Below are 25,981 nucleotides of genomic sequence, written 5' to 3'. Positions count from 1 at the left end.
AGGTTGAGAAACACTGGTTTAGACCACAGCACCACCCGTGTCCCATTACCCACAAACAGGTAAAAGTTTATCAATTGTGATTACCATGGATTATCGGAAGCAGAACTAGTCAAACTGCTAATAATTCTAGGCAACCCTCAAACGAGGCCAAGCATGTCGCTGGTTCAAAATTGTTCAAAAATGCCACAAAGGGAAAAAGTACTGCAGGAAATACATAACACACACACACACACCCAAGGTATATTTTATAGATGTACAGCACAATCTTATATATCAAAGGAGCCAACTCCTAGGGGCCAAGGGGGATTTGAGCCCCCAGTAAAATATCTAGGGGGCCAGGGCCCCCCAAGGTTGATGGGCATTGCTATTAAAATGTCATGTAATGTGATCGATTATGTGGGGTGGAGCTTACCTGGGCCCTCACAATATTTTATTCAAATTGGCATCCTTGTTAATCTACTCAAAATAACTCACAATGAAGGAAGTGGGACATTCTCCCATATAAATGGGCACAAGACTGCATCTAAAAAACATTAAGTGTTCATTGAAATTTTGTTCCATACAGGATATATCAAACTTGAATGCCTGTTTTGTAATCCCACCCAACAGGCAGTATGATAACAATGAACTTAATTGCCAATAGTTCAGAAAACAGGCACAAGACAAATGCAGAGTGGAACATTTCCTGAGGAAACAGCAATACTTTTACAAAAATTGATAGGAATTTGTGTGTTAAGTCTCTAAGAGACACTACTCCATCTAGTAGCCTATGTATACTAAATCTTTTCAGCATCCACACACTGGTTTGTAGTCAAGTTCAAGTCTGACTTTAACAGTTATTTCATAATTTACCTGACATCAAGAGAATGAAATTTTCCTCTCTTCTGATATAAGAAAGTTGCAATATCTCATGATTCAAGTAGAAATCTTCTTTAGACCCTAGAAACAAAATCCAAAATGGTCCTTAAAACCATTGTGGTTAGAGATTCAAGCAGAATTCATATAAAGAAAGTTCTGAAGATTTTCTAGTGCTTATGGCATAAGCCAGCTGCCCCCCAAGAGAGCTTTCTGGTGAAAAACTTAAAATTCTGTTCTTTGCTGTATAAAATTATTTTACATGCTAACTAGATGAAGGCTGAAATACCAGACTGTATGTATTAGTAAAAGATGTTACAAATCTAGGATGTGTAAAGTTAGTTACTTTTGAGAAGAAAAATAAAAAAAGATTTAGACTTCTGGTTTTTTCCAGGAAAATCCACTTTTAAAATGTAGGTGCCTAAAGAAAATCCTAGGTCAATTCTGTCATGGGCTCCAAACATGGAATATTGCTCTGTATTTAAGAGAAGCAACTCTTAAGAGTCTCCAACTCTCCTCTAGGACAGAAGTTCCTAGAAAGAACAAGAAGCACAGCGGACTGATGTATTAGCACCTCCTTTGTTTGCGATCAACTAAGAATGTTGGAGGCTGCTATCGTAAGTTAACTTTATTGTCAGGGCTTTTTTTCAGACAGAACTCACTGACACCTCTCAGGTAGGCGCCATTGTCATTGCAAGAGAACAAGGCAGGCATTCATGGTGAGTTCCGGCATCTCGTTTTTCTAGAAAAATAGCACTCCTTATCATGAAACCTACTTAAAATCTAGTTCAAAGCCGAACCTTGCGTGGGTCTTGAGCAACCATAACTCTAAACATTGGAGGTGATGTTCCTATCATCTTTCTTACTAATACATTACCTCCGCAGAGGTTATTGAAGTACACACTTTATTCAATTCAATTTTATTCGACCGTCAGTCAGAAATAAACATTTATCCATACAAAATTTAAAACATCTAGACATTTAACATCTAAACATCTAAAAAACTTAAAACTGAAACCGACAATAAATTAGGCTATACTGTACATTTAGACCCATGTCAGCGCTGTCAATTTTAACCTTACGACGCTTAAGGGCCAAAAAAAAGAAATTTGGCCACCAAGGAGGCTATTGTTCCAGTAACATTATTCAGTAAAAACAAAACCTTTCTTTCTCTGGCTACAGGGCTAAGTTGGCATAGGAGTGGGTCTATAAGTTTTTGTCTAAGGTCTGCATAAAAAGGGCAGGTCAAGAGAATATGTTCAGTTGACTCAACCACTCCTAGGGGACAATGACAAGTTCTCTGGTCATATGGGACTCTCCTGTACCTTCCCAACAAGACCGCCAGTTCAAGGACATTTAATCTGGCAGCTGTGAGAAGTCTACGGTATTCCACGTAGTGGATTTCCGTGAGATAAGGGGCTGGTGATGTACACACTTTAAGACATTTTGGTTGGTCTTGTAAAGCTATTGCCCTAATGGGGATTTTTGAATTTTTATTGTGGGACAAAATTGATACTTTTGGTGTTAAAGCTGCTTTACCTTTCCCATAATTACCTGAAATATTATCTAAAAGCATACAGTAGTCATGGAAAAGAGAGCACACAAGATAAATAAGCATGAATTTTTGAATGAATGCACACCAAGACTGGGGAGAAGATAACACTCTACCAATGGAATAAACCTCAAGCTGCAGATGCATTCAACTTTGGGGTTGTAGACAAGACAAAATCTGGCATCCAAAGATCAAACAAAATCATCCACCTTTTCCACTGTTGAGACTTCAGAAAACTTCCAAAAGATCACCCAATTCATACAACTGAAAATATATCACATAATCACTAGTAGGAGAATATTCTTCATTTTTTACATGGAATTCCAAATTAAATTAAATGGCATGGCTCTGAATGCAAGAAATCAAGATCTAAAGGACTAGATGTGTACATTAGACCAGACAAAAAATACTTGGTCAAAGTATTTTCAAAATTTTACTAGATCAGATCAACGTGCTTAATAATTATGCTAATTACAAAAAAAAATAGTTAATTCCATTGTTTCACAATAGCAATTAACTTTTTTAAGGCACATATGCTCAGTAGGTAGACCGTCTTAGAAACATAATGGGTATTAACCAACATGCAAGACCTTGTTCATACATCTAAATAAAAACACAATCCATACATAACTAATTTAATCTATGTGAAAAGTCCAAAATAGAGTTGTATATCCACGCACAAGTTAAAAACAAGATGTGTCTCCAAGCAAGTTTTACATACCCTGATCTAAGAAATATGGGCAGCACTCAAGTGATAGTGTTGCTGAGCAGGTGATTTTGATACTTTTTTATACTGCTTTTCAACTTTGAAATGAAAATATAAACCAAAGGACGAAAAAACCTATCAGATATGAAGAGCAGAATCAAACAATTCAACTACCAAAGGAGAAACAGAAAAGAAAAGCTTTTAACCTGCCTCTAGAAAGAAAGAAAAGGTAGTCATACAAATCCAAGGGTGCTCATCTGACAAGTCACTGCAACTACTCTAGGTGGCTTCCAACGGAATGTACTAATACAAACACACATCAGATATTAAAAACTTCCTGATACAGGGCTGCCTTCAGATGTCTCCAGAAAGTCATGTAGTTTATCACTGATGGGAGGGCATTCCATAGGGCAGGTACCTCTGCCGAGAAGGCCCTCTGCCTAGTTGCCTGTAGCATCACATCCCACAATGAGGGAACTGCCAGAAGGCCCTCGGATCTGAATGTCAATGTCTGCACTGAACGATAGGGGTGGAGATGCTCCTTCAGGTATGCAGGGCCAAAGCCATTTAGGGCATTTGAGGTCAGCACCAACACTTTGATTAGTGCGCAAAAACAAACTGGGAGCCAATGTAGATCTTTTATGACCGGCGTTACATGGTCCCAGCAGCCATGCCCAGTCACCTGTCTGCAGCAGCATTCTGGATGCAGTAGTTCAAGTGGGAGATAACTAGCGCATATTACCACTCTGGTGAGACAAGGCGCTGGCAGATAGGGTCTCAGTCAACATGCCAGATGGAGCTGGCAGATAGCCGCTCTGGACAAAGAATTAACCTGTGTCTGCATGGACACCTGAGTCCAAGATGACCCCAAGGCTGTGTACCTGGTCCTTTAGGGGCACAGTTACCCCATTCAGGACCAGGGTGTCCCCCACACCTGCCCACTCCCTGTCCCTCAGAAACAGTGCTTCTGTCTTGTCGAGATGCAGCCTCAATCCACTGACTGCCATCCATCCTACAACTACCTCCAGACACTCACACAAGATGTTCACTGCCTTCACTGATGAGAGGTAGAACTGGGTATCATTCACATACTGGTGAACATCCAGCCCAAATCCCCTGATGATCTCCACCAGTAGTTTCATACAGATGTTGAAAAGCATGGGGAGGTGAGTGCCCAGGGGTCCGAACACTCATCTCCCAACATCACTTTCTGGATACGGCCCAGAAGAAGCAGTACCACTGCATAACAGTGCTCCCAATCCCCAACCCCACTATATGGTCCAGAAGGACACCATGGCCAATGCAATTAGCAAGAGTTGAGGAGAGCACTGCGACGCAGGTCAAGGGGGAAGAAGAAGAGGAGGAGTTTGGATTTGATATCCCGCTTTATCACTACCCGAAGGAGTCTCAAAGCGGCTAACAATCTCCTTTTCCCTCCTCCCCCACAACAAACACTCTGTGAGGTGGGTGGGGCTGAGAGACTTCAGAGAAGTGTGACTAGCCCAAGGTCACCCAGCAGCTGCATGTGGAGGAGCGGAGACGCGAACCCGGTTCCCCAGATTACGAGTCTACTGCTCTTAACCACTACACCACACTGGGGAGGCGTTTTGGGGTGCCCCGACTACTTTGCTGGCGTAGGAACAGACGTACGCCATTGCCAGATTCTGGTTCGAACTGAGAGGTCATGTTTTAAGCTATCTCTGCACTGTAAATACCATGCACAATAAAAGTCTTTAAAGACAAACTGAACTCAAGCGGAGTTACTCTAGAGTAGCCACGACGACCCTCTGACACCTATGCACTTATAGCCCCAGCTGTTTAATTAGGCAGACTAAATTCCATTCACAGTGCTTTGTATGCACCTGATCCAGCAATACTGGAATAGGAAAAGTTGAACTTACCATGAAGTTCCTTGCTGTTTGCATTTATAGACCAGGCAGCATTTATCCTGCCTTTCTAATTGATTCCTATTACTCACATAAGCTTACATCGAATAAACTCCTGCAATTCATAATACAAAATCTTTAACACCCAAACAATATAAAAATACACTTTAACAGAAGGCAGAGTCAAAGATTTTGTGACCTATCCAAAAAGAGCACTCTCAGAGTCAAGGCTTACTTCAGTATCCTCCAGCAACAGGAGGCACAAACAGTACGATTTTTCTAGAAAAAGAGGTGCTGGAAGTCACCATAAACACATCCCTTGTTCTTTTATAATGGCAATGGCGCCCACTGGAGAGGTGCCAAATCTAAGTTAGGGTGATGTTCCAGCTGAAAAAAAGCCCTGGACACGAAAGACAGTTACTAAAGCAGGGGCCAATCAGGGAATTAGGAGATAGGAAAAAGGAAGGTGTCAGAAGGCAGAACAGAGCGGTTTCTTATGGAAACCTTGATCTATTCTGGCTATGAACCTTGTACTCACTGGAACTGAACTCAAGGGTGGTCTGCCTGCCATCCTACAAAAGGGGTTGCCATTTTTTTTTGAGCCAGGCATATATGGAATGTTGAACAACTTCCATGAGTGCTGCTTATGAAGATGTCTGACATGCCTTTTAAGACTTGGGTCAGAGCCCTTGATCTAAGATGCCCTGCCTAGATAAAAGCCATCTATGATAGAAGCAACACTGACATATGTGCCAGTGTTGGAGAATCTTACTTGTGGATGTGCAAAGAAAGGCCAACATGTCTGTATCACTGCAGAGGAGCAAACCTCTTTCCAGCTCTGCAAGATCTGAACACCATGGTCTCTGTGGCTATCATGAAGCCAACAGAATCACCTCCATCCCCAGTGTCCTCACCTTAAGAAGGACACTTGGAAAAACGGGGAAAGAAAAAAAGCAGCCCTTTTGACCAAAGAACCAATAAAGCACCAGTCCCTTCTAGTTCTTAAAACCTGGTTGTTTACTCAAGCACCCCATCTGCTCATGGTCACTCTGAAAACCTCTCAGTGGAGTCCATTCTTCCAATCTTTCTTCTGGCAGTTGAACCAGTGTGTCTGAGTATTAAATATATTTTCCTTCTCCACTGCAGTAGAAACCAGATTCTTTTAAAACTGTGTAGTAGTCAAAACAAGAAGCAGTGGGTTTTTTTTTTTTACTTGATGAGGAAACCATGACAGACTAGACAATTGAAAGCAGTGTCCTAGATTCCCTTTCCCTAAGAATGCCCAACTATGAATATGCATGGAGCCTCTTGGTTCCTAGGCATGCAATTAGGGCTGCAGTCAGCTTTGTACAAGCCCCAGAAGCAGAGGGCAAGGCAAAGAGATGAAGCCTTGGATTGCTTTATCTCTCACACACAATGGGAAAAGCAGCTGAAACTGAAGCATAGAAATGTGCAAATTGGCTTCTGCCTGGTCTACAAATGGCATGAAGTCCCTAGGGCAGAGTTCTGTGAGAAACTGAGGCTGAATCATGACAGGATGGTGTTGCTGTAGGTGAGAAATTTGGGATGTAAGAACTGGGTAGACAGCCAGTTTTGGAAAGTGTTGCAATCTCCTTGAAGGAACATGTACATAACTTGAGTACTTGATTCAGTATTGTCACTGATTCCCCAAGTAGTATCAGTGACATGTTTCCAACTTTGGCTAGTTTGCTAGCTACAGCTGTACCTGGACAAGGGTTGCACTGCCACAGTAATCCATGAAGGTAAGGGAAAAATACAAGTTTTTAAAAATAAAACTTACCTTTCTTGCTACACCCTTTACTTCAAAGATACACCAAGAATATCACACACATAGTGTAAAAGCAAAGATAAAAATAGAATGATACATAAAAAGACACCATCATGGATATACAATTTTTAGTCTTGTTGAAACTGGCTCATAGCATGAGTAGATTTGCATTCTCTTGTACCTTATTATACTGCTAACCAATAAATACACTCAATTTTTCCACAAAGAGTTCAGATTGTCTTCCTTCTTTGACCCTCCCAATATTTATCAATTTAACCATATTCACAATATCCCATACTTTAGTTACCTTTTCCTCCAGTGCTCACTTTTCCCAAATACAACAGATGTATTGTATAGCAGCTGTCAATAAACTTTGAATTCCCTACTTCTAATAATATTTGATACTTTGTGAGCCCAAATAATTAAAGGATCCGTTGGCAGTATGCCAGCCCAATATTTCACAATCTTAGGGCAAGTCCAAAATACACCGTTTTTGTCCGTGTAGAAGACATGTGGGTGTCGTCTTATACACAAATTCCTTCAGTAGCACCTTAAAGACCAACTAAGTTTTTATTTTGGTATGAGCTTTCGTGTGCATGCACACTTCTTCAGATACTTCAGATATACTTCAGATTCTTCAGATACTTCAGATTCTTCAGATACTTCTTCAGGTATCTGAAGAAGTGTGCATGCACACGAAAGCTCATACCAAAATAAAAACTTAGTTGGTCTTTAAGGTGCTAGTGAAGGAATATTTTTATTTTACTTCGACCCAGACCAACACGGCTACCTACCTGTAACCAGTCTTATACACAGATAGTGAATGCAGAGGGGGATGTGTGATTAATGGCAGCAGCAAGCAGGGGATTGGCAGCAGTGACTGGGCGGGAGATTGGTGGCTGCAACAAGGCCTGCTGGCGATTGGCTGTGGCTGTGTTAATTGGCCAGTCAATTGGCGGCTGCGGCAAGTGGGCAGGTGGGCTGTTGGTGGCAGTGAGCGGGCAGACAATTGGCGGCTGTGGCGAGGTGTGAGATCAGCAGTGGCTGTGGCAAGCGATCAGCAGTGGTGGGCAGGTAGGTGAGCAATTAGCAGAACTGACCTCCCCCACCTCCCAAAAAACAACTTAATTCCTTAATTTTGGGTTAAAAAAATAGGGGGCATCTTATACATGGGGGTGTCTTATACACGGAAAAATAAAGTACTTAACATTCCACCATCAGCTCTCTTACATCTCCAATATAAATTACTTGTATCGTAGATATGACTGAGTCATAATGGTATTAAATAAACAAAAGATGAATGTATAAAAACTTGCTTTAGGTATTGAGCTGGTTGTATAAGGGACATTTTGCCAAATCCAACTCCACTGACCCAGTAACAGCTCATGTCCCACATCTCCCTACCATTTACTTTGAGAAGTACAGGTAGCGACCATTTAGCGTGTGTTCAATTGACACACGAAAGCCAACACACAGGTCATTTTGGACCCAGATGAGGGCGGAACAAAGTGGGCTTATACACGCTCTACCAATGCACGGGGGCGGGGGTGCCGTGCCAGGAACACAACACCCAGGCAAATTGAGGATTGCCTGTATTAAGTGTTATATCAATAATCTTAATGATTTTGTATAATTTGCTTAGTAAATTTTATGAGTTTCCTCTCATCAAATTTACAAATTCTATCCTTTCTCTAAACTGCCCATGTCTTACCAATAAGGTATTGGCTATATTTCTCAACTGCAAGTATTGATAAAAGAGAGGATAATTTTGTTGTATATCATTAACAATCTGATTGCAAGTTTTAACAGTACCCTCTTTAAAGAACTTTCTGTGTTCAAAATGCACATGAATCTTTCATAAATTAATATTATAACCCCCCCAAAAAAAAAATCTCTTCCTATATTTTTTCATTATGTTAAAGTTCTGTGAGAGGTGATAGTTCTGGACTTGATTTATGTTTATATATACTTCAAATATTTCATAAAGCTTTGGTACATGGATTTAATTTAATACCCTTATCAAATTTTGTGTAGTGTCAGTCTTTTTCAAAAATTCTGCTGAAACAATGAATTGTTCTAATATGATAGATCTGTCTGGGTGGCCTGACTGGGGTAAATTTGTAAGCACAGCTGCATCGTATTATTTACTTAAAGAAGGGAAGGCTAGTCCACCATTCTTAAAATTTGATCATTTTTGCAGCAACTTTTGAGCTTTTTCTTAACCCAAACATAATACTGCCAGCTAGTAATTATTTTATAATTTATTCCTAATGGAAGATTTAAAAGAAAGCATTTTAATAGCCACTATTTTGCCCATCCATGAAATTTCCATTTGGGTCCAATGGACTATTTCTTTCTTACCTCCACCACTAATCTGTCATGAATATACTTTGCACGCCCAGGAAGTAAACCAATCCAGAAGCGGGGCACCGCCTATGACTTACATCAAATAGGAATGTCCCGTTCCCCACCCCCCACCCCACAGGATTGGAGTGCTATGGCACTTGCCCCCACCTGGGCATCTGGACAGAAGAAGCTCCATCCAGCTTCCTTTAAACAGGACAGCCCTTTCCTTCAGAGGGGCATGCAAAGGCTACAACCTCCCATCTGACCAAGACTTACCCAATGTCTAAACCGCCAAAGTTGTAATGATTGTTATGAGGGAAGAAGAAGAGGAAGAGTTTGGACTTGATATCCCACCTTTCACTCCCCTTAAGGAGTCTCAAAGCAGCTAACAATCTCCTTTCCCTTCCTCCCTGACAACAGACATTCTGTGAGGTGAGTGAGGCTGAGAGACTTCAGAGAAGTGTGACTAGCTCAAGGTCACCCAGCAGCTGCATGTGGAGGAGCGGGGAAGCAAACCCGGTTCACCAGATTACGAGTCCACCGCTCTTAACCACTACAGCATGCTGGCAAAACCACAAGGAGAGAGCCAATTTGCTGGGTGGGAAATTCCTGCCCGGCCTCAAATACGACCAACGATGTCCCATAGCACAGAGCAGAATACAAGGAAAGGAGGGGTGGGAGATCCGGCAACAAGTGCATGAGAAAGTCATGGGCAACCTTTCTTATATACCCCAGGAACAGACCCAAGCAAAGCCTGCAGGCTCAGTTTGGCCTGTCCCTTGGGCTTGGACAGCCCCCTAGCCTTCCTGTGATAGGCCAATTTGCGGGCAGCCTTGTATTCACAGCCGAGGCCATCAAGGTAGGCTGCAAACCTCTGAAGGCCAGTGGCTGCTGCTAAAAGGCACCCTGTCACTGGATTGTGTTGCAAGGGTGGCAGTGGCCCCCCAACACTGCTGCAGCTGGAAAGAGCAAGCATACTTACTACATCTCCTAAATTTTGCATTTTTAATATATTCCCAGATATTTGATTAGTAAGTTTCTCTATGGCAACTTAGGGTGCTATTCTCTTTAACCTGTTTATTGATATTCAAGTCCTCACTAATTCAATGTTCAGATTTTGTTGAATTAGTCTTATATCCATATGCCATGCTAAATTCATTAATTAACTTAAGTACATTCTCAAATGATTTTTTCTGGATCTCTTACAATCAATCACTGCTACATAATTTGCATAAAGATTAATGTTGAATTCTTCTCTCCCTATTGTTACTCTCTTAATTGTTCTATCTGGTCTAAAAGCTTCCGCTAATGAGTCTACAGACAATGCAAAAACTAATTGTGACAAAGTGCATCCTTATTGGGTTCCTGTATTCATTTGGAATGGGTCAAAACTGGTTCCATTCATGAAGATGCAAGCATCTGGGCCAGCATATATTAGCTGAATCCAGGCAGTAAAATCTCCATTCAATCTGATATGATCTTACAACTTGATAAACTCCCACTGCAAACAGTTGAATACTGGATTTGTTGATTATATGTAGGAATGAGGTACAAGGTAATGCCCAACCACATAGCTTTTGGTATCTTGCAAACGTAGATTACTACAAATTGGCTATATGGTCTACCACTGTCTTCCTTTTCTTTTTCTAGTGCTTATTGCTTAGTAGATATTAAAAAGGCTTTGCTTGTCTTTTTCCTGAAGAGATGATGATGCTACAGTTTTACTACAGAGTTTTTTTTCCCATGCAAAAAACTTGCAGAGACATCCCTTTCATACAACTGTTTTGTTTTCCACAATACAGAAAACAGAGGAACTCCATGGATACCTTGCGTTGTATCCAACACTGCAGCTCTGCTAACACAAGGGACTTCCATGTGCCCAATGGAATTTCCTCTTCCTCTCAAGCTTCCCATACACTCTCAAAATCAGTTTCAGGATTGGAGGGTGCTCTGGAGCAAATTTTGATTTCCTCTCCTTCTCTGTGCCCCCAAAGTCACATTGCATCAACACAACCCACTGGCACAGCACTGAATATAACCACTTACTTTTTTGTTAAAAGCATCATGGAAAGTATAAAAATAACTTAGCTATGAAACTAATGAGAAATTGGTACCTAAAAACAAAACCTTGAAAATTTATTCTCTGAAATAAAAGGTTGAGGAACTACAGCTATTGTGGATCTAGAACTCTTCTGAATATGCGATGTGATATGTTCTCTGCTACTACTAAAACTCAGGAACAAACACACTAGATATCATTTCACTAACAATAACTCTCATGCAGTATCAAAGTTTTTAATATAAGATTTATTATGACCAGAGCTTTGGCAAGTGCATAATTATTATCTGTGGAGTTCTAGATCAGTGGTTCCCAAATTTTCCCACACACATTTAAAAATTGTTCATGGATTTAGCAGACCACTTTATTATATCTCTGCCTGCTGCAGCAATTGTAGTATGCTGTGCTATATATCCTGCATGATATTTCATTGTCTTTTTACAAACATCCCAAATTCAGTTTGTGGACCACAGGTGGTCCAAGGACCACAATTTGGCAACCTATGTACTTGATAGCAATTTTCAAATTACTATAAAATATGCATATGCTATTAAGCTAACAGCAAGTAAGTAATTCTACTCTAGTTTCCAAGGTCTAAAATTTTCCACCATAAATTACACTCAACATATGTAAGCAAGTTCCATGTGTTGGATTCCTGAAAAAGGAAGCAAGGTCTGTCTACCATATGTTCTAATGAGCAGGGAGGGATGGTTGACAGTTCCTGCTTGTTCTCACCTCTTCCCTGGTTGCAGGGTATTGCTAAAGCACACTGACTCTTAACAACACTGGCAACAGATCAAGATCATTCCCTCCAGAGATGATGAAGTCACAAATACACATATTTTATAAATTGTATTTATGTAGGAAAACAGTTTTTGTTTAGCCATCCTTAACCTGCATGGCTAAATAGCTGAAAATATTTGTTGTATCACCAGCATGGCAGAGATCGTGGCAGTGTGATTCAATACCACACATTAACTAACAGCAGGACCAATACTTCATAGGCTATCGATATAGTTCTCTCCATAAGTAGACACAACTGATGAAGTCTCAGCGCATGTGAGTTCTCTTTTCCTACTACAAACAGTCCTTCAAACACAAACTGTGGTACTTGTAACATTCATGGACAAGGCAGGAACACAAGATAGATTTCTTTTCTAGACTTCTAAAACTATAAGCAAAACAACCTGGGATTCTGCTCAGGCTTGACTCCACCTAATTTCATGATACATCTAGTTAAAACACTCTTGGCATAAAAGTTCATAGAAGCTTCCAACAGGGTTGGGCTGTGCCACACAATAGAGTTGATGTGGAAATTCATTCAGTTTGCATTTTAATGCAAACCAACCAAATTTGCACTTCTCAAAACAATCCACGAAATGAAACAAACCTTGGAATCTGTACTTTTCAATTTTGCAATGCAAAAAATGTAATGTAAAAATATGTACAAAAACACAGAGGAAAATGCACAAAAATACAGAGATTAGGGAAAACAATGTATAAACTTGCATTAGTGAAAACCGCTTGCAAAAATGTGTATTGGGGAAACTGCACACAAAAAGGTGTACAGGCTTTCAATAGAAATGTTTGTAAAAGTTTGCAAACTGATATAGAAACAAACTGAAGTTTGGGAAAATGAGAAACAGAAACAAAGATTGCCATTTGATCATCTGTAGTTCCACCTATGATTCTTCAATACAGGAAGAGCTGTAGGACATGCTTATCAGTAAGATTTTTAAAAAAGTAAGTTACTAGAACCTTAAAAGGTAAAGGTAAAGGGACCCCTGACCATTAGGTCCAGTCGTGACCGACTCTGGGGTTGTGCGCTCATCTCGCATTATTGGCCGAGGGAGCCGGCGTATAGCTTCCAAGTCATGTGGCCAGCATGACAAAACCGCTTCTGGCAAACCAGAGCAGCACATGGAAACGCCGTTTACCTTCCCGCTGTAGCGGTTCCTATTTATCTACTTGCATTTTGATGTGCTTTCGAACTGCTAGGTTGGCAGGAGCTGGGACCAAGCAACGGGAGCTCACCCCGTCACAGGGATTCGAACCGCCGACCTTCTGATCGGCAAGCCCTAGGCTCAGTGGTTTAACCACAGCGCCACCTGGGTCCTTATTCCACTAAATAAGGTTTAAATCAAAAAGTGAGGAAGTCTCAATTATGCAGGAAAATTAGAAAGCATGATCTGAATAGCACTTGGGAGATACAGGAAATGAATATTTGAACTTATAGTGGCATGCTAGCATGCTTGCGGTTATCTTTCAGTAACTCATGATTCCTATATAGTAAGAAATTAGTATGACACTGAAAATAATGGTTAATTTCTGGATGTCAACTCAGATTTCAGATGTCAGAGTAAGTAGATGAATTTCTATTATTTTAGATAAAGGAGATACATAAATTCTAGAGAAAAAAGATACACTTGTCTTGAAAATGTGTATATATGTAGAGAAGAAACATAACCCTAAATTATGCCAGCCCCCTGTGGGAAACTTACTGTTTAATGGGGACGGAGTTTCAACTTGTGGGGGTTGTTTTAAAGTGTTTTAACCTGGGAATTAACTGTTATAACTTGCATTTGTTTTTCAGTTTACCTTTTTACGTTAGTTAGGTGTATACATTATTTTGTTTGGGGGGGGGGGGAGAGGACAGGGCTGCCCAGGAGAGGGCCCCAGTCAGCAGAATGGCTGGGGCAGGTTCTACTAGAGGGAATGCATTCAGACACCCGATCTCAGTGATCACAGGTAGGAGGAGTCACACTAGGACCAGACCATGTCACTACCGGGGTGGCAGGTTTAGTCGTTGTTTGAAGACCATCCCTGCCACCGGGTCTGGCCCTGACCAGGATACTAGTATCAACAAGGGTGACCCCCATGACCTTGAGCTGCTGCTGTGCAATGCCATGTCAATGACTCACAAGACCACTGCCATCCATTAACTGGTCATGGATGGATGAATTGACCTGGCATGTGTAACAGACACCTGGCTGGACATGGCAGATAGGCCTGTTCCTGCTGCTGCTTGTCCACTAGGTTTCTCTTATGCACAGCAACCCAGGTCATGTGGGCGGGGAGGCAGGGTTGCAGTGATTTTTAGGAAGTCATTAGCTTGTGCCAGGCTTCCTATTGGGGAGACCCAGTTTTCTGAGTGCATGTTCTGAAAGCTAGGCAATAGGGGCAGTACAGGATTCCTACTGGTGTACTGACTTCCCCGCTGCACCAAGGATTTCCTGCCCAGCTGCTTCAGGTCATGTCGGATGTTCTCCTGGGGACACCAGACTGGTGGTCCTAGGGGATTTGAACATCCATGCCAACACAACCTTACAAGGGGCTGCTCGGGATAGTGGAAAGCATAGTTTCCATGGGGCTGTCCCTGAATACGTTTGGCCCAACACATAGCTGTGGACATGTCTTAAACCTGGTGTTTATGTCTATGGACATGGGTGATCTGACACTTAAGTTCCAGTGAAACCAAAGAAGTGCCATGGTCAGATCACTTCCTGGTGCAACTAGACGTCTCTGTGACTTTCCCGAGGGAGGTGGGACTGATTTGAATGGTCCACCCCTGCCACTTAATGGATCCAAATGGCTTCCAGAGAGTGATAAGAGGTGTCTTATCCCATGTTGATGGCCTTTCAGCTAATTCCCTTGTGGCCCGCTGGAATGCAAAGTAAACCAGGGCAACCAACTATCTGGCTCCAAAGTGCCCTCTCCAATTGCATGGAGCCCAGATGGACCCATGGATTCCCCCAGAGCTGAGGGCGATGAAACAATTGCTGAGACGGCTAGAGCACCAGTAGCGAAAAACTCTTTCTGAATCAGAATGAACACAGGTTAGAGCTCTAACCTATCACCTACTAAGTGGCGATAGTGACGGCAAAGAGGACCTTCTTTGCCGCCTCTATTAAATCTGCAGAAAACAGTACCAGGAGACTCTTTGAGCTGATTTGTAGTCTAACAGAACTACCTTTGCCATTGGGGTCTGGTGAGGATCCCAAGATCTTCTGCGATGATTTTGCAAAAGAAAAAAAAATGCAGATAAACTTTTTTCAGATTCAGAAAGAGGTAGACTCCACCGTGGTAGCAGGGCCAGGGTGGGAGAGTCCCAGTGTTCTGTCTTGTCAAGTTGTATGTGACCAATTTCAACCTGCTGCCTCCTAGGATCTGGACAGGCTGCTTGCACAAGTGAAACAGACCACCTGCCTCCTTGATCCTTGCCCATCCTGGCTCATAAAAGCAAGCCAGGCAGGGCTGGAGAATGGGCTCCGTGGCGTGGTGAATGCTTTCCTCTGTGAGAAGGTATTCCCAGACCCGCTAAAGAAGTGGTTATTGAACCAGTTCTTTAAAAACCATCACTGGACACGGCAATTATGGCCAATTATCACCCAGTATCAAATCTTCCATTCCTGGGCAAGGTGATTTGAGTGGGTGGTCAGTGAACAACTCCAGGAATGCAGACCATTTGGATCCCTTCCAATCAGGACTCAGACTCCACCATGGTCACACTGGGTGATGATCTCTCACAGGCCACGGACAAAGGTGAAAACTGTTTCCTGGTTCTACTAGATCTCTCAGCAGCTTTTGATAAAACTGGCCATGGTATCCTCCTGGACGATATACGGGGGTTGGGAATTGGGGGCACTGTTATGCAGTGGTACTGCTCCTTCTGGGCCATATAAAGAAAGTGGTGTTGAGAAATGAGTGTTCGGACCCCTGGGCAGTCACCTCCCCATGCTTTTCAACATCTGTATGAAACCACTGGGGATTTGGGCTGGGTGTTCACCAGTATGTGAATGATACCCAGCTCTACCTCTCATTTAAATCGGAACCGGTGAAGGCAGTGAACATCCTGTGTGAGTGTCTGGAGGTAGATGTAGAATGGATTGCAGTCAGTGGATTGAGGCTGCATCTCGACAAGACAGAAGTACTGTTTCTGAGGGACAGGGAGTGGGCAGGTGTGGGGGACCCCCTGGTCCTGAATGGGGTAACTGTGTCCCTAAAAGACCAGGTATGCAGCCCTGGGGTCATCTTGGACTCACAGTTGTCCATGCAGACGCAGGTTAATTCTTTGTCCAGGGCGGCTATCTACCAGCTCCATCTGGTATGTTGGCTGCGACCCTATCTGCCTGCGCCATGTCTCGCCAGAGTGGTATATGCTTTAGTTATCTCCCACTTGGACTACTGTAATGTGCTCTACCTTTAAAGGTGACTCAGTAACTACAACTAATCCAGAATGCTGCTGCCAGACAGGTAATTGGGCGTGGTTGCTGGGACCATGTAACGCCGGACATAAAAGATCTACACTGGCTCCCAGTATGTTTTTGTGCACTAATCAAAGTGTTGGTGCTGACCTTTAAAGCCCTAAATGGCCTTGGCCCAGATACTTAGGTGTAGCCTGGAGGGCCTTCTGGTGATTCCCTCAATGCGAGACGTTACAGGGATCCAGACAGAGGGCCTTCTCGGCAGTGGTGCCCTCCCTGTGGAACGTGCTCCCATCAGATGTCAATGAGATAAAGAATTACACATCTTTTAGAAGATAACTGAAGGCAATTTATTAGTATTTTATGTTTTATTATGCTTTTATATGTGTTGGAAGTTACCCACAGTGGTTGGGGTATTGTTGCTGTTATTATTATTAACCCATGCTTTAGTGGCATAAGCAGGAAGGTACAAAGTGCACTTCAGGCCTTCTCTTTCTCCTATTCCATTCACATATCAAGGACTATGACTTGTGTGAAGTTTAGTTTCACTTTCCAAAAAACATATTCTGCTGTTACATGCAAATCTCAGATAGTTTAAATCTCAAACTCTCATCAGCTTCACAAACCAGCTTCATAAACTTTAATCTAACTTTTTAGAAACTAACCTGTTTGTTTCCAAACACGATCTCTGGTCTGCCTGCAAAAACAAGTCAGGTTTGTGGGAAGTTAATCTAAATTCTTCTAGTCCTCCTCCTGTCTGACTGACTGAGAGAAGGGAAAGTGTTTATTTTCCCTCAAAAATTTCATATTTGGAAAATACTCCAGTGTTAAATACTTTGTATACTGATTTGGTGCTAAAATGTCATTCACACTGAAGAATACAGAAAGTGCAATATGTATCAACAGATTCTGAGACTCTTTTTCAATGTTGCGCTTTCCAACACGAATGATTATATAAGGTAATTCAAAAAGAGACCATTTTAAACCAAATATACATTTATAGCACTGTAAATGCACTTACCCTTCCAATCTGACATCAGGTAAAGATCTATTGAGTGCAATCCTTTCACTTGCCATTAAATTAAACTGGTTAATTTTAAACATTTCCTTCATTTTTTCTTGGTCCTCTTTAGGAATGACAACAGGTTTCCCCATTTCTCCTGGGCCTTCATGAGGTTTTTGTACAAGTTCTGGAACTAAAAAAAATGTTTCTATTAAAAAAAGAATTCAAAAGGCACTTAACATCTGTACTTACACTGGTATAACCCCAGTTACAGTAACCCCATTTTAAAAAATCCACTACATAAATGAAAATACATTTTAGAAAAGAATAGAAAATAGGGTTTAAAATTGTATGAAATAGAAAATAAAAGCATCAATTCTCTAGAGCAAGCTGATATAACTCATTCTGATTTTGCATACAGGCTATTCTGTAACAAGTGTTGTAAAATAACATACGGTACTGATTATGACACATGTGTGAGTGGAGAAGATAAACAGATGAAAACAAAATACCAAAGCAAATTAACAAAATGGAAACATAATAGATACTCAAGTAGTTTGCCTGCCAATATATAAATGTTATGAAGCTCTTCTTCTTTGGCGATCACTCGTAGTCAAGTAAGATTGTCTTCCATGAAAACAGTTTTAAGGATGTGTGTCTGTAGGTGACTGTGGAGGCCAACTCTGGATCCACACGTCCTTCCACAGTGGGAACATAGGTTTCCAGGTGGGAGTTGATCACGGTGAGGGTTTGCCAAATGTGCCTTTCCTCATATCAAGTTTCTCCCTTTCGTCCTGAGTTCGAGCATATTCAAAGTCCACAACACCTTTGGTAAAGGCTGTTCTCCGTTGAGCGCTTGCAGGCCTGTGTTTCTCAACTGTCAGTGTTTATACTACATTTTTAAAGATGTGCCTTGAGAGTGCCTTTAAACCTCTTTTGTTGACAACCAGCATTGTGCTTTCCATTTTTAAGTACGGAATAAAATAGTTGCTTTGGAAGACGATAATCAGGCATCCAAATAACATGACCAGTCCAACAAAGTTGATGTTGAAGAATCATTTTTTCAACACTGGTGATCTTTGCTTCTTCCGGTACAGTGGCATTCGTTCACCTGTTTTCCCAAGTGATATGTAAAAACTTTCAGAGACAACGTTGATGGAATCTTTCAAGGAGTTGGAGATGATGTTTATAAGTGGTCCATATTTCACAAGCATACAGTAAGGTTGGTAGAATAATAGCTTTGTAAACAAGCATATTGGTTTCCCTGTGAATATCCCCGTCCTCAAACACTCTGCACTTCCATCGGGAGAAAGCTGCACTTGCAGAGCTCAGGTGATGCTGGATTTCAGCATAATAACTGCCCAGGTAGGAGAAGTGATCCACACTTTCCAACATTGCACCACTGAGTTGGATTTGTGGCACTGCAGAGGGATTGTTTTGTGTTTGTTGGTGCAGCACTTTGGTTTTTTGGATGCTGAGCGATAGGCCAAGCTTTTCATAAGCTTCTGCAAAGATATTTCGGATGGTTTGCAGGTCTGAGTGTGCACACACTACATTGTCATCAGCATACTCAAGTTGTACAGTCGTACCTTGCAAGTCGAACCAAAGCACGGAAACCAAAGCACGGCTTCTGATTGGCTGCAGGATGCTGCAGAAGCCCTGTCAGACGTTCGGCTTCCAAAAATAGTTCGCAAACAGAAACAGTCACTTCCGGGTTTGCGGCGTTCAGGAGCTAAAACAGGTCAATAAATAACATATTCAGAGGTTGGTTTTGCTCTCTGCATTGTTCTTGAAGCTGTCGAGTGATGAAAATCATGTCCACTGTCCCCCTAGAAGGTCAAAAACCATTTTGGGATTCAGGAAGGGCAGCCTCAGATATAGTTTGCTAAGAAACTTGCAAGAATTTTGCCGGCCGCAGCTAATTAAGAGATGCCTTAATAGTTTCTGCAATCCATTCCATCATCTTTTTTAAAAAAAAAGGTTGAGAATTTTGGCATCCATAGTCTGCTGAGATCTCCTCTCTCTCCCAGAATTTTTTGATGAGCTTGTGAAGTTGTTGTGCAAGTTCAATTCTGCCCACTTTGAAAACTTCAGCAGGTATCCCATCAGGTCTGGTGGTTTTGTTGTTTTTCATTTGGTTAATAGCTGTGCATTCCCTCGGCCTATAGAGCGACATGAGCCCCGCAACCCCAGAGTCGGACACGACTGGACCTGATGGTCAGGGGCCCCTTTACCTTTAATAGCTGTGCACAACTCTCGCAGATTTAGAGATACTGCAAGCTCATCTCTAATTTGTTTTTGCAGAATTTGTATGGGGACCTCAGCAGCTACGGGGGAGTTGTGGTTAAGGAAATGCTGGTAATGTTCTTTCCAGCGCAGTGCAATAGCTTCTTTATCTTTTAGAAGTGTGGTACCATCTGTTGAGTGTAGGAGGCATATGCCATGATTTATTGGTCCATAGATGGTCTTTGTGGCTTTAAAGAAGCTCTGCATCATGAGTGTCAGCTAAGTGCTGGATCTCTTTAACTTTTTTAAATCCACCAGGTGTTCTTTAGTTCTCTGGTTCTTCTTTGAACCTCAGCCTTAGTGTTGGCATAGGTTTTTTTTCTTAGTGGCACAGTTTCTATCTCTTTGCCAGATCTGAAAGGGCTTCCTTTTTCTTATCAATAATGTGTTCAATCTCACTATTACCGGTATTCTCATCAAACCAGTCTGGGTGCTTCTTTGTTTGGTATCCAATAGTTTGTTTACAGGCTGCAATAATGGATGTTTTTAGCTTGGTCCAGTGTTCCTCAATGTTATCAGGCAATTCTGAAAGCAGATGGTCCTTAAGAGTCGTTTGGAAGCAACCCCCCTTAATAGATGTTGAACGGCTCGAGTGTTCATTTTGCACATTGGTTTCCTTCCTTGAAGCCCGCGTTGAGGCTTAGCCATCGTCATCAGCACTTGTCATAGCACTGGTAAGGAACACATCACGGCAATCTTCCGCTCAGACAATTACATAGTCTAAAGAGGTGTCAGTGGTTTGACCAAGGGTGCCTCCATGATGTTTTACTTTTATTTTTTTGTCGAAAGAACAATATACCAGTAGCGCATGTAGTCAAAAGTAAAATTCCGTTCTGGTTGCTGTTGCCAATTCCTGCTTTCCCAATAATCCCAGGCCACAGATCGAAATCTCACCCAACCCCTGCATTAAAATTACCCAGGATAATTTTATCCTCCTTAGGCTTCTCTGATAGGATGGTATCCAGCTGAGAAAAAAAATAATCTTTAATGTCTTCATCGGCATCTAGTGTTGCAGGGTTGAAAATTGCTCATTAACGCTGGTAGGGACTTCTGACAAGAGCTTCACAAGATCGTTTTTTATAGCAAAGCCTATTCCATGTATTTGACATTCTTGTTCAGGTAGACCTTTCCAAAAGAATGTGTAGCCTCCTTTTTATTCCTTGTGCCTCTCCTACGCTTCGAGTTTCCTGAAGCACTGCAATATCCATGTTAAAACGTCGCAACTCTCTTGCAATGATGGCAATATGATGGCAGTACTGCATTCAAGACACTCATTATCTGTTATCCAACGAAGTCCGGATATTCCATGATCCAAATTTTGATTGTCTTTTACGACTGCTGGGTGGTGACCCCACTGGGCATGGTAATCCAGTCAGGGGGGAAAGTGAGGCAGACTATGTTTAGGGCACCTTTTCTAGTCCCTCCCCCTTTTCGGGTGAGCAGAGTGGATCCTAAATAGGATTGTTCAGTCATGGATACAGCTGCTGAGCTACTCAACTTGAGTCAGAGCGACTGAATCTGCATCTACTGCCCATGGGCTAGTTCATGATTAGGGGCTTCCAGTTTTCACGGTCCTGCCCCCGTTACCATTTGCAATCACCATGGGACTTTTTTGGGGTTGGGTTGGGTTTTTGGAAGATGCCTGTGCATGAATTTGTTTTATGTTTGTAAATCAGTGCACACTGACCAACACACAGTCTTTGCGGTAAGGCTCTAACCGATGACATGAGAATCACGACGACCAGTAGATTCTTATCTGCTGCAGCCTTCATCTGTCTTCACAGCTGTTGTAACATACCGCTTGTTATCTTCCACCTGTTCTACCGCTGAGGACTTCTTGGCTCATTCTTTGTCTAGCTCCTCCCCTTTGACCTTACCACCTTGGGTGACCCTGCTGGGAGTAGACTCCTGACGGCTTCGCTCACAAGGGTCATAGGAACATTGCTCTGTGTCAAACCTTGGTCATGTTTCAGGTTTTTCTTACCAACCATTTGTACAAATCATATATCTTTCTTCCTACTAAAATAATGTAATAACTTGAGAAAATATCCACATTAGTGTCTGCAACACTTGTCTAGTTCAGACAATAACCATACTGGTGAACTGGGCCAGTGCCTTAACCACGAAAGCTGCTTTTTTACAATAAATAAGTGAGGGTTTAAACCTGAAGTTTAGTGTCTAGGAGAGAACAAAGCAGTTTAGATGAAATGTAGGAAACACAAGGGAGAGCAGAAGATGGAGTGGGAGGGCGGTGGTGCCATAGGGGAAAGAATGAGATGATGGTGCTTACTGGGGAAGAAAGAGCCAAATGGGTCATTATATGGGGCCAAAGAAGAGCTGAACAGGCCCCAAGGTTCTGCACCACCTATATAAAATTATAGAGCTGGATGGGACCATAGCTTATTCTGCCCTCCTCTCCCCCCCCCTATTATTCCACAGAAGAAATCATTTTTTGAGAGCCAACAATCAAATGTTAGTTCAGTGTATCCAAGCAAATTCTGTGCATGCGTTTCTCAACCAGCATGTTAAAACGCTTTTGAAATGAAAGAAATGCAAACAGTCTCTGATACCACATGAAAGGTCTACTGTTCAGTGGATGGGGTCCAGATAATTTAAGAAGAAAACAAACACACATTCCTCCTATCTGTTGTGGTCTTAAACTGGCCATTACTTCACTTATTTTATGTGGTATTTGACAACTTAATCTTTGGTCACTAAATACTATTAATACTTACCATCTCCAGGCGGTAGGCCTCTCTCTTTTTTCTCATCACATTTGTTGCATTCGCTGAAGTAAAGTAACAAAAACATATCCAGAAGGACCCAAACCAGAGAGGTGGCAAGGACCACCTTACAATATGCAAATTTTCTCATGGCACTTTAAGTCAAAAACAAAAATGAAGTGTATATTGAAGTCAGTGATGCTGCTGTAATCCCATTTCAGAGATCATGTTCCACATCTATGGAGAAAAAAAGAAAAGAGTTACAAAGGATCTGAGGAATTAAGTATCCTTCTCAAAATATTACAGACAAGTTTAATGCACTCAAGTATGATTATTAAATAGATGCTTAGGCAATGTGAAGTGCCTCAAGCATAGGCACTCTAGTGAGCCAGATCTTACCGAAAATGACAATTCCATTCTCAGCAGAACTCCTCCCAAAAGCAAATGGGCTCTAATTGAAATCTGGTGTCTCATTATCCCAAAACTATCCAGAGTATGGTAGCTCCAAATAAAAATGTAGGGGAAAAATACTTGATCTTATGTACTCCAAGATGGGCATCCAATAGCATTGTTTTCATTACTGCATGAGCCAGCTCTTCCATTTCCCAACACCTAAGAGAATGCTTTTAAAAATACCTTCTCTGCATCACACTTACAAAAATGTGGGAGAACTGCCTAACTTCCCCATCAATTTCTGAAGCTCAGAAGAACTATTAAAGACGTTCTGAAGCAAACTACTTCTCCAAGCAAACTATTCTAATTAAGTAATTTACCCAACAACCCTGTGTGCAAGCTATACACACAAATCCATCCTGAAAGCAGTGATCTCTACCAAACAGAGAACTGGTGCTTGAACAAATAATCCCTGGAACTAACAGGATATATATCTGTTTTCATATTTAAAGCATTTTGTAAGGTTGTTGCATCATATGATGTTCAGTTAGCATTTAAAACGAAGTGTAAGAGGCATGACTAGACATATGTAGGATGCCTGTATGGAAGAGTAAGGTCAGATCCCAGATTATCGTATACAAAGACAGGGTCTGAAACTTTTCTAGGACTCTTGGCACTTTTGGAATTATCAGCAAGTGTTTACCACTCATTTTAATTTATAATACTCTGCTCCATCACATCACCAAATTCCACAAAGGCAACTCGACTCCAGCAACCTCTTTATCCAAGGACACCTAGACATGTACACAAACTCACTTCCTTGGTTACCTTTTCCAAGGATGACAACTGCCTTAATGTAGCTATGTGCCCCTGTGTCACCAACAAAAGATACCTTATCTGGAAATATTGAAACCATGAGGGTGGCCATTATTCTGCTTTGAGAGATTTCATACATTGAGACATGAGTAGTAAACATTAACTACTGTTTAATGTGATTACAAACACAACTACTACAAATAAGTTTGAATTTTTGGTTCTGAATCATCACCAGCCCTTCAGAATAAAAAGCTACTAACCACTGTATTAAAAGTGACAGCAACGTAATGTGTCCACAGTAATTCCTGAAACTAAGTAGTTATAAGAACTGAGGTGTCACAAGAATTGACTTTTGCAAAATTATTGACATATAATTCATAAAAGAGAAATTAAGGGGAAGTATTACTAAGCATAACTGAACAATATGTACCATGACAAAGTAAATGATTTTGATAAATTTTGTCCCCTTGACATTTTCATATTCTCTTAATGATCAGTTCCTTCTGTCACTTATGGTCAAACATCAGTTGCTTCAAAGAGCTCAAGCTTAAGTGTTTGGTGTATTGTTCAAAATTACTATGAGCAGTATTAACTTTTTTAATAACCTTAGGAAGTTTACATGAATTTGTAGATAAGTTTGAAAGGTAAAGGGACCCCTGACCATTAGGTCCAGTCGCAGACGACTCTGGGGTTGCGCGCTCATCTCACTTTACTGGCCGAGGGAGCCAGCGTACAGCTTCCGGGTCATGTGGCCAGTATGACTAAGCTGCTTCTGGCGAAACCAGAGCAGTGCACGGAAACGCCGTTTACCTTCCCACCGGAGCAGTACCTATTTATCTACTTGCACTTTTGATGTGCTTTCGAACTGCTAGGTTGGCAGGAGCTGGGACCGAGCAACGGGAGCTCACCCCGTAGCGGGGATTCGAACCGCTGGCCTTCTGATCGGCAAGCCCTAGGCTCAGTGGTTTAACCCAGAGCGCCACCCGCGTCCTTAAATTTAAAATTTAAATTTAAAATCCTTAGAAAAAAAACCATCAAGTACAGCAGGAGTTGCCACCATTTTGACCAAGGGATAGCTCAGTCGGTACAGCATGACACTCTTAATCTCAGGGTTGTGGGTCTGAGCCCCACATTAGGCAAATGTTTCCTGCATTACAGAGGGTTGGACTAAATGACCCTCAGGATGTCCCTTCAAACTCTACAGTTCTGATTCCTGCCTCTACCTGACCAAATAGCAAATAATGTACTACTTGTAGCATATAAGCAAATAAGGGAAAATGAAAAGGATCAAAGCTCTTCAGAACCCTTGGGGGTTATTCAAAATCAAAGTAATAGAAGCTCAATTCAAATGTGCATTTCCACAGTGGGGAAAATACCTATAAGAATAAAAGAGCTCCTTAAAAATTAGAATTAAAAATCAACACAAGAAATCAGCTAGGATTTAGGGGGCTGGAGCAACTCCCATATGAGCAAATGCCATGCTTAGGTTTTGTTAGTACAGTATAGGAAGAAAACACAAGGAGGGGAGGCATGACTAGTGTATAAAATATGCCATGTGCAGGGATTTGGTTTCTATGTGACAAAGGTGAAAGAAAAAGTTTTTTTCTTCTCCAAAACCAGAACCTGGGATCATTCAATGAAACTGATCAATGGAGTACACCAGGAAAGAGAAATGGATTTTTTTCTTCACACAGCAATATCAAATTTGTTACAAGAAATAGTGATGGTCACCAGCTTGGATTGTATTAGACAAATTCATGGAAGATATGACCACTAGCCATAATGGAAATATTACGTCAAGTCAGGAATAGGGAAACTCGGCCCTCCAGATTTTTTGGGACTACAATTCCGATCAACCCTGACAACTGGTCCCGTTAGCTAGGGATGATGGGAGTTGTAGTCCCAAAACATCTGGCGGGCAGAGTTTCCCTATGCCTGCCTCAAGTCATAGGTACAGTGGTACCTCGGTTTATGAACACAATTGGTTCCAGAAGTCTGTTCATAAACTGAAGCGAACTTTCCCATTGAAAGTAATGGAAAGTGGATTAATCTGTTCCAGACGGTCCGCGGAGTACTTAAACTGAAGCGTTCATAAACTGAAGCGAACTTTCCCATTGAAAGTAATGGAAAGTGGATTAATCCGTTACAGACAGGTCCGCGGAGTACTCAACCTGAAGTACTTAACCCGAAGCATGGGTGTAATTGGTTCCGGAAGTCTGTTCATAAACTGAAGCATTCATAAACTGAAACGAACTTTCCCATTGAAAGTAATGGAAAATGAATCCGTTCCAGATGGGTCCGCGGCGTTTGTAAACCGAAAATTCGTTAACCGAGGTCTTCGTAAGCTGAGGTTCCACTGTATT

At 41.7% G+C, this 25,981-nt stretch overlaps 1 protein-coding gene across 2 annotated transcripts in view; it reads right to left on the bottom strand.

Annotated features, from left to right (window-relative positions):
- GALNT1 (polypeptide N-acetylgalactosaminyltransferase 1) overlaps nt 1-25,981 on the bottom strand; it is a 62,587-nt gene that overhangs the window by 26,045 nt on the left and 10,561 nt on the right. For both annotated transcript variants that reach the window (XM_088655956.1, XM_035134301.3), the window contains exons 2-3: nt 22,422-22,646; nt 17,419-17,593 (exon numbers count right to left, since the gene is read on the bottom strand). In XM_088655956.1, coding sequence (XP_088512082.1) covers nt 17,419-17,593; nt 22,422-22,560 — 314 coding nt within the window. In that variant the 5' untranslated portion in view covers nt 22,561-22,646. The remainder of the gene's footprint in view (nt 1-17,418; nt 17,594-22,421; nt 22,647-25,981) is intronic.

The sequence above is a fragment of the Zootoca vivipara genome, chromosome 12 (assembly GCF_965207765.1).
Source record: "Zootoca vivipara chromosome 12, rZooViv2.hap1.1, whole genome shotgun sequence".
Lineage (NCBI taxonomy): Eukaryota > Metazoa > Chordata > Lepidosauria > Squamata > Lacertidae > Zootoca > Zootoca vivipara.
This window is presented reverse-complemented; position numbering and strand designations above follow the sequence as displayed.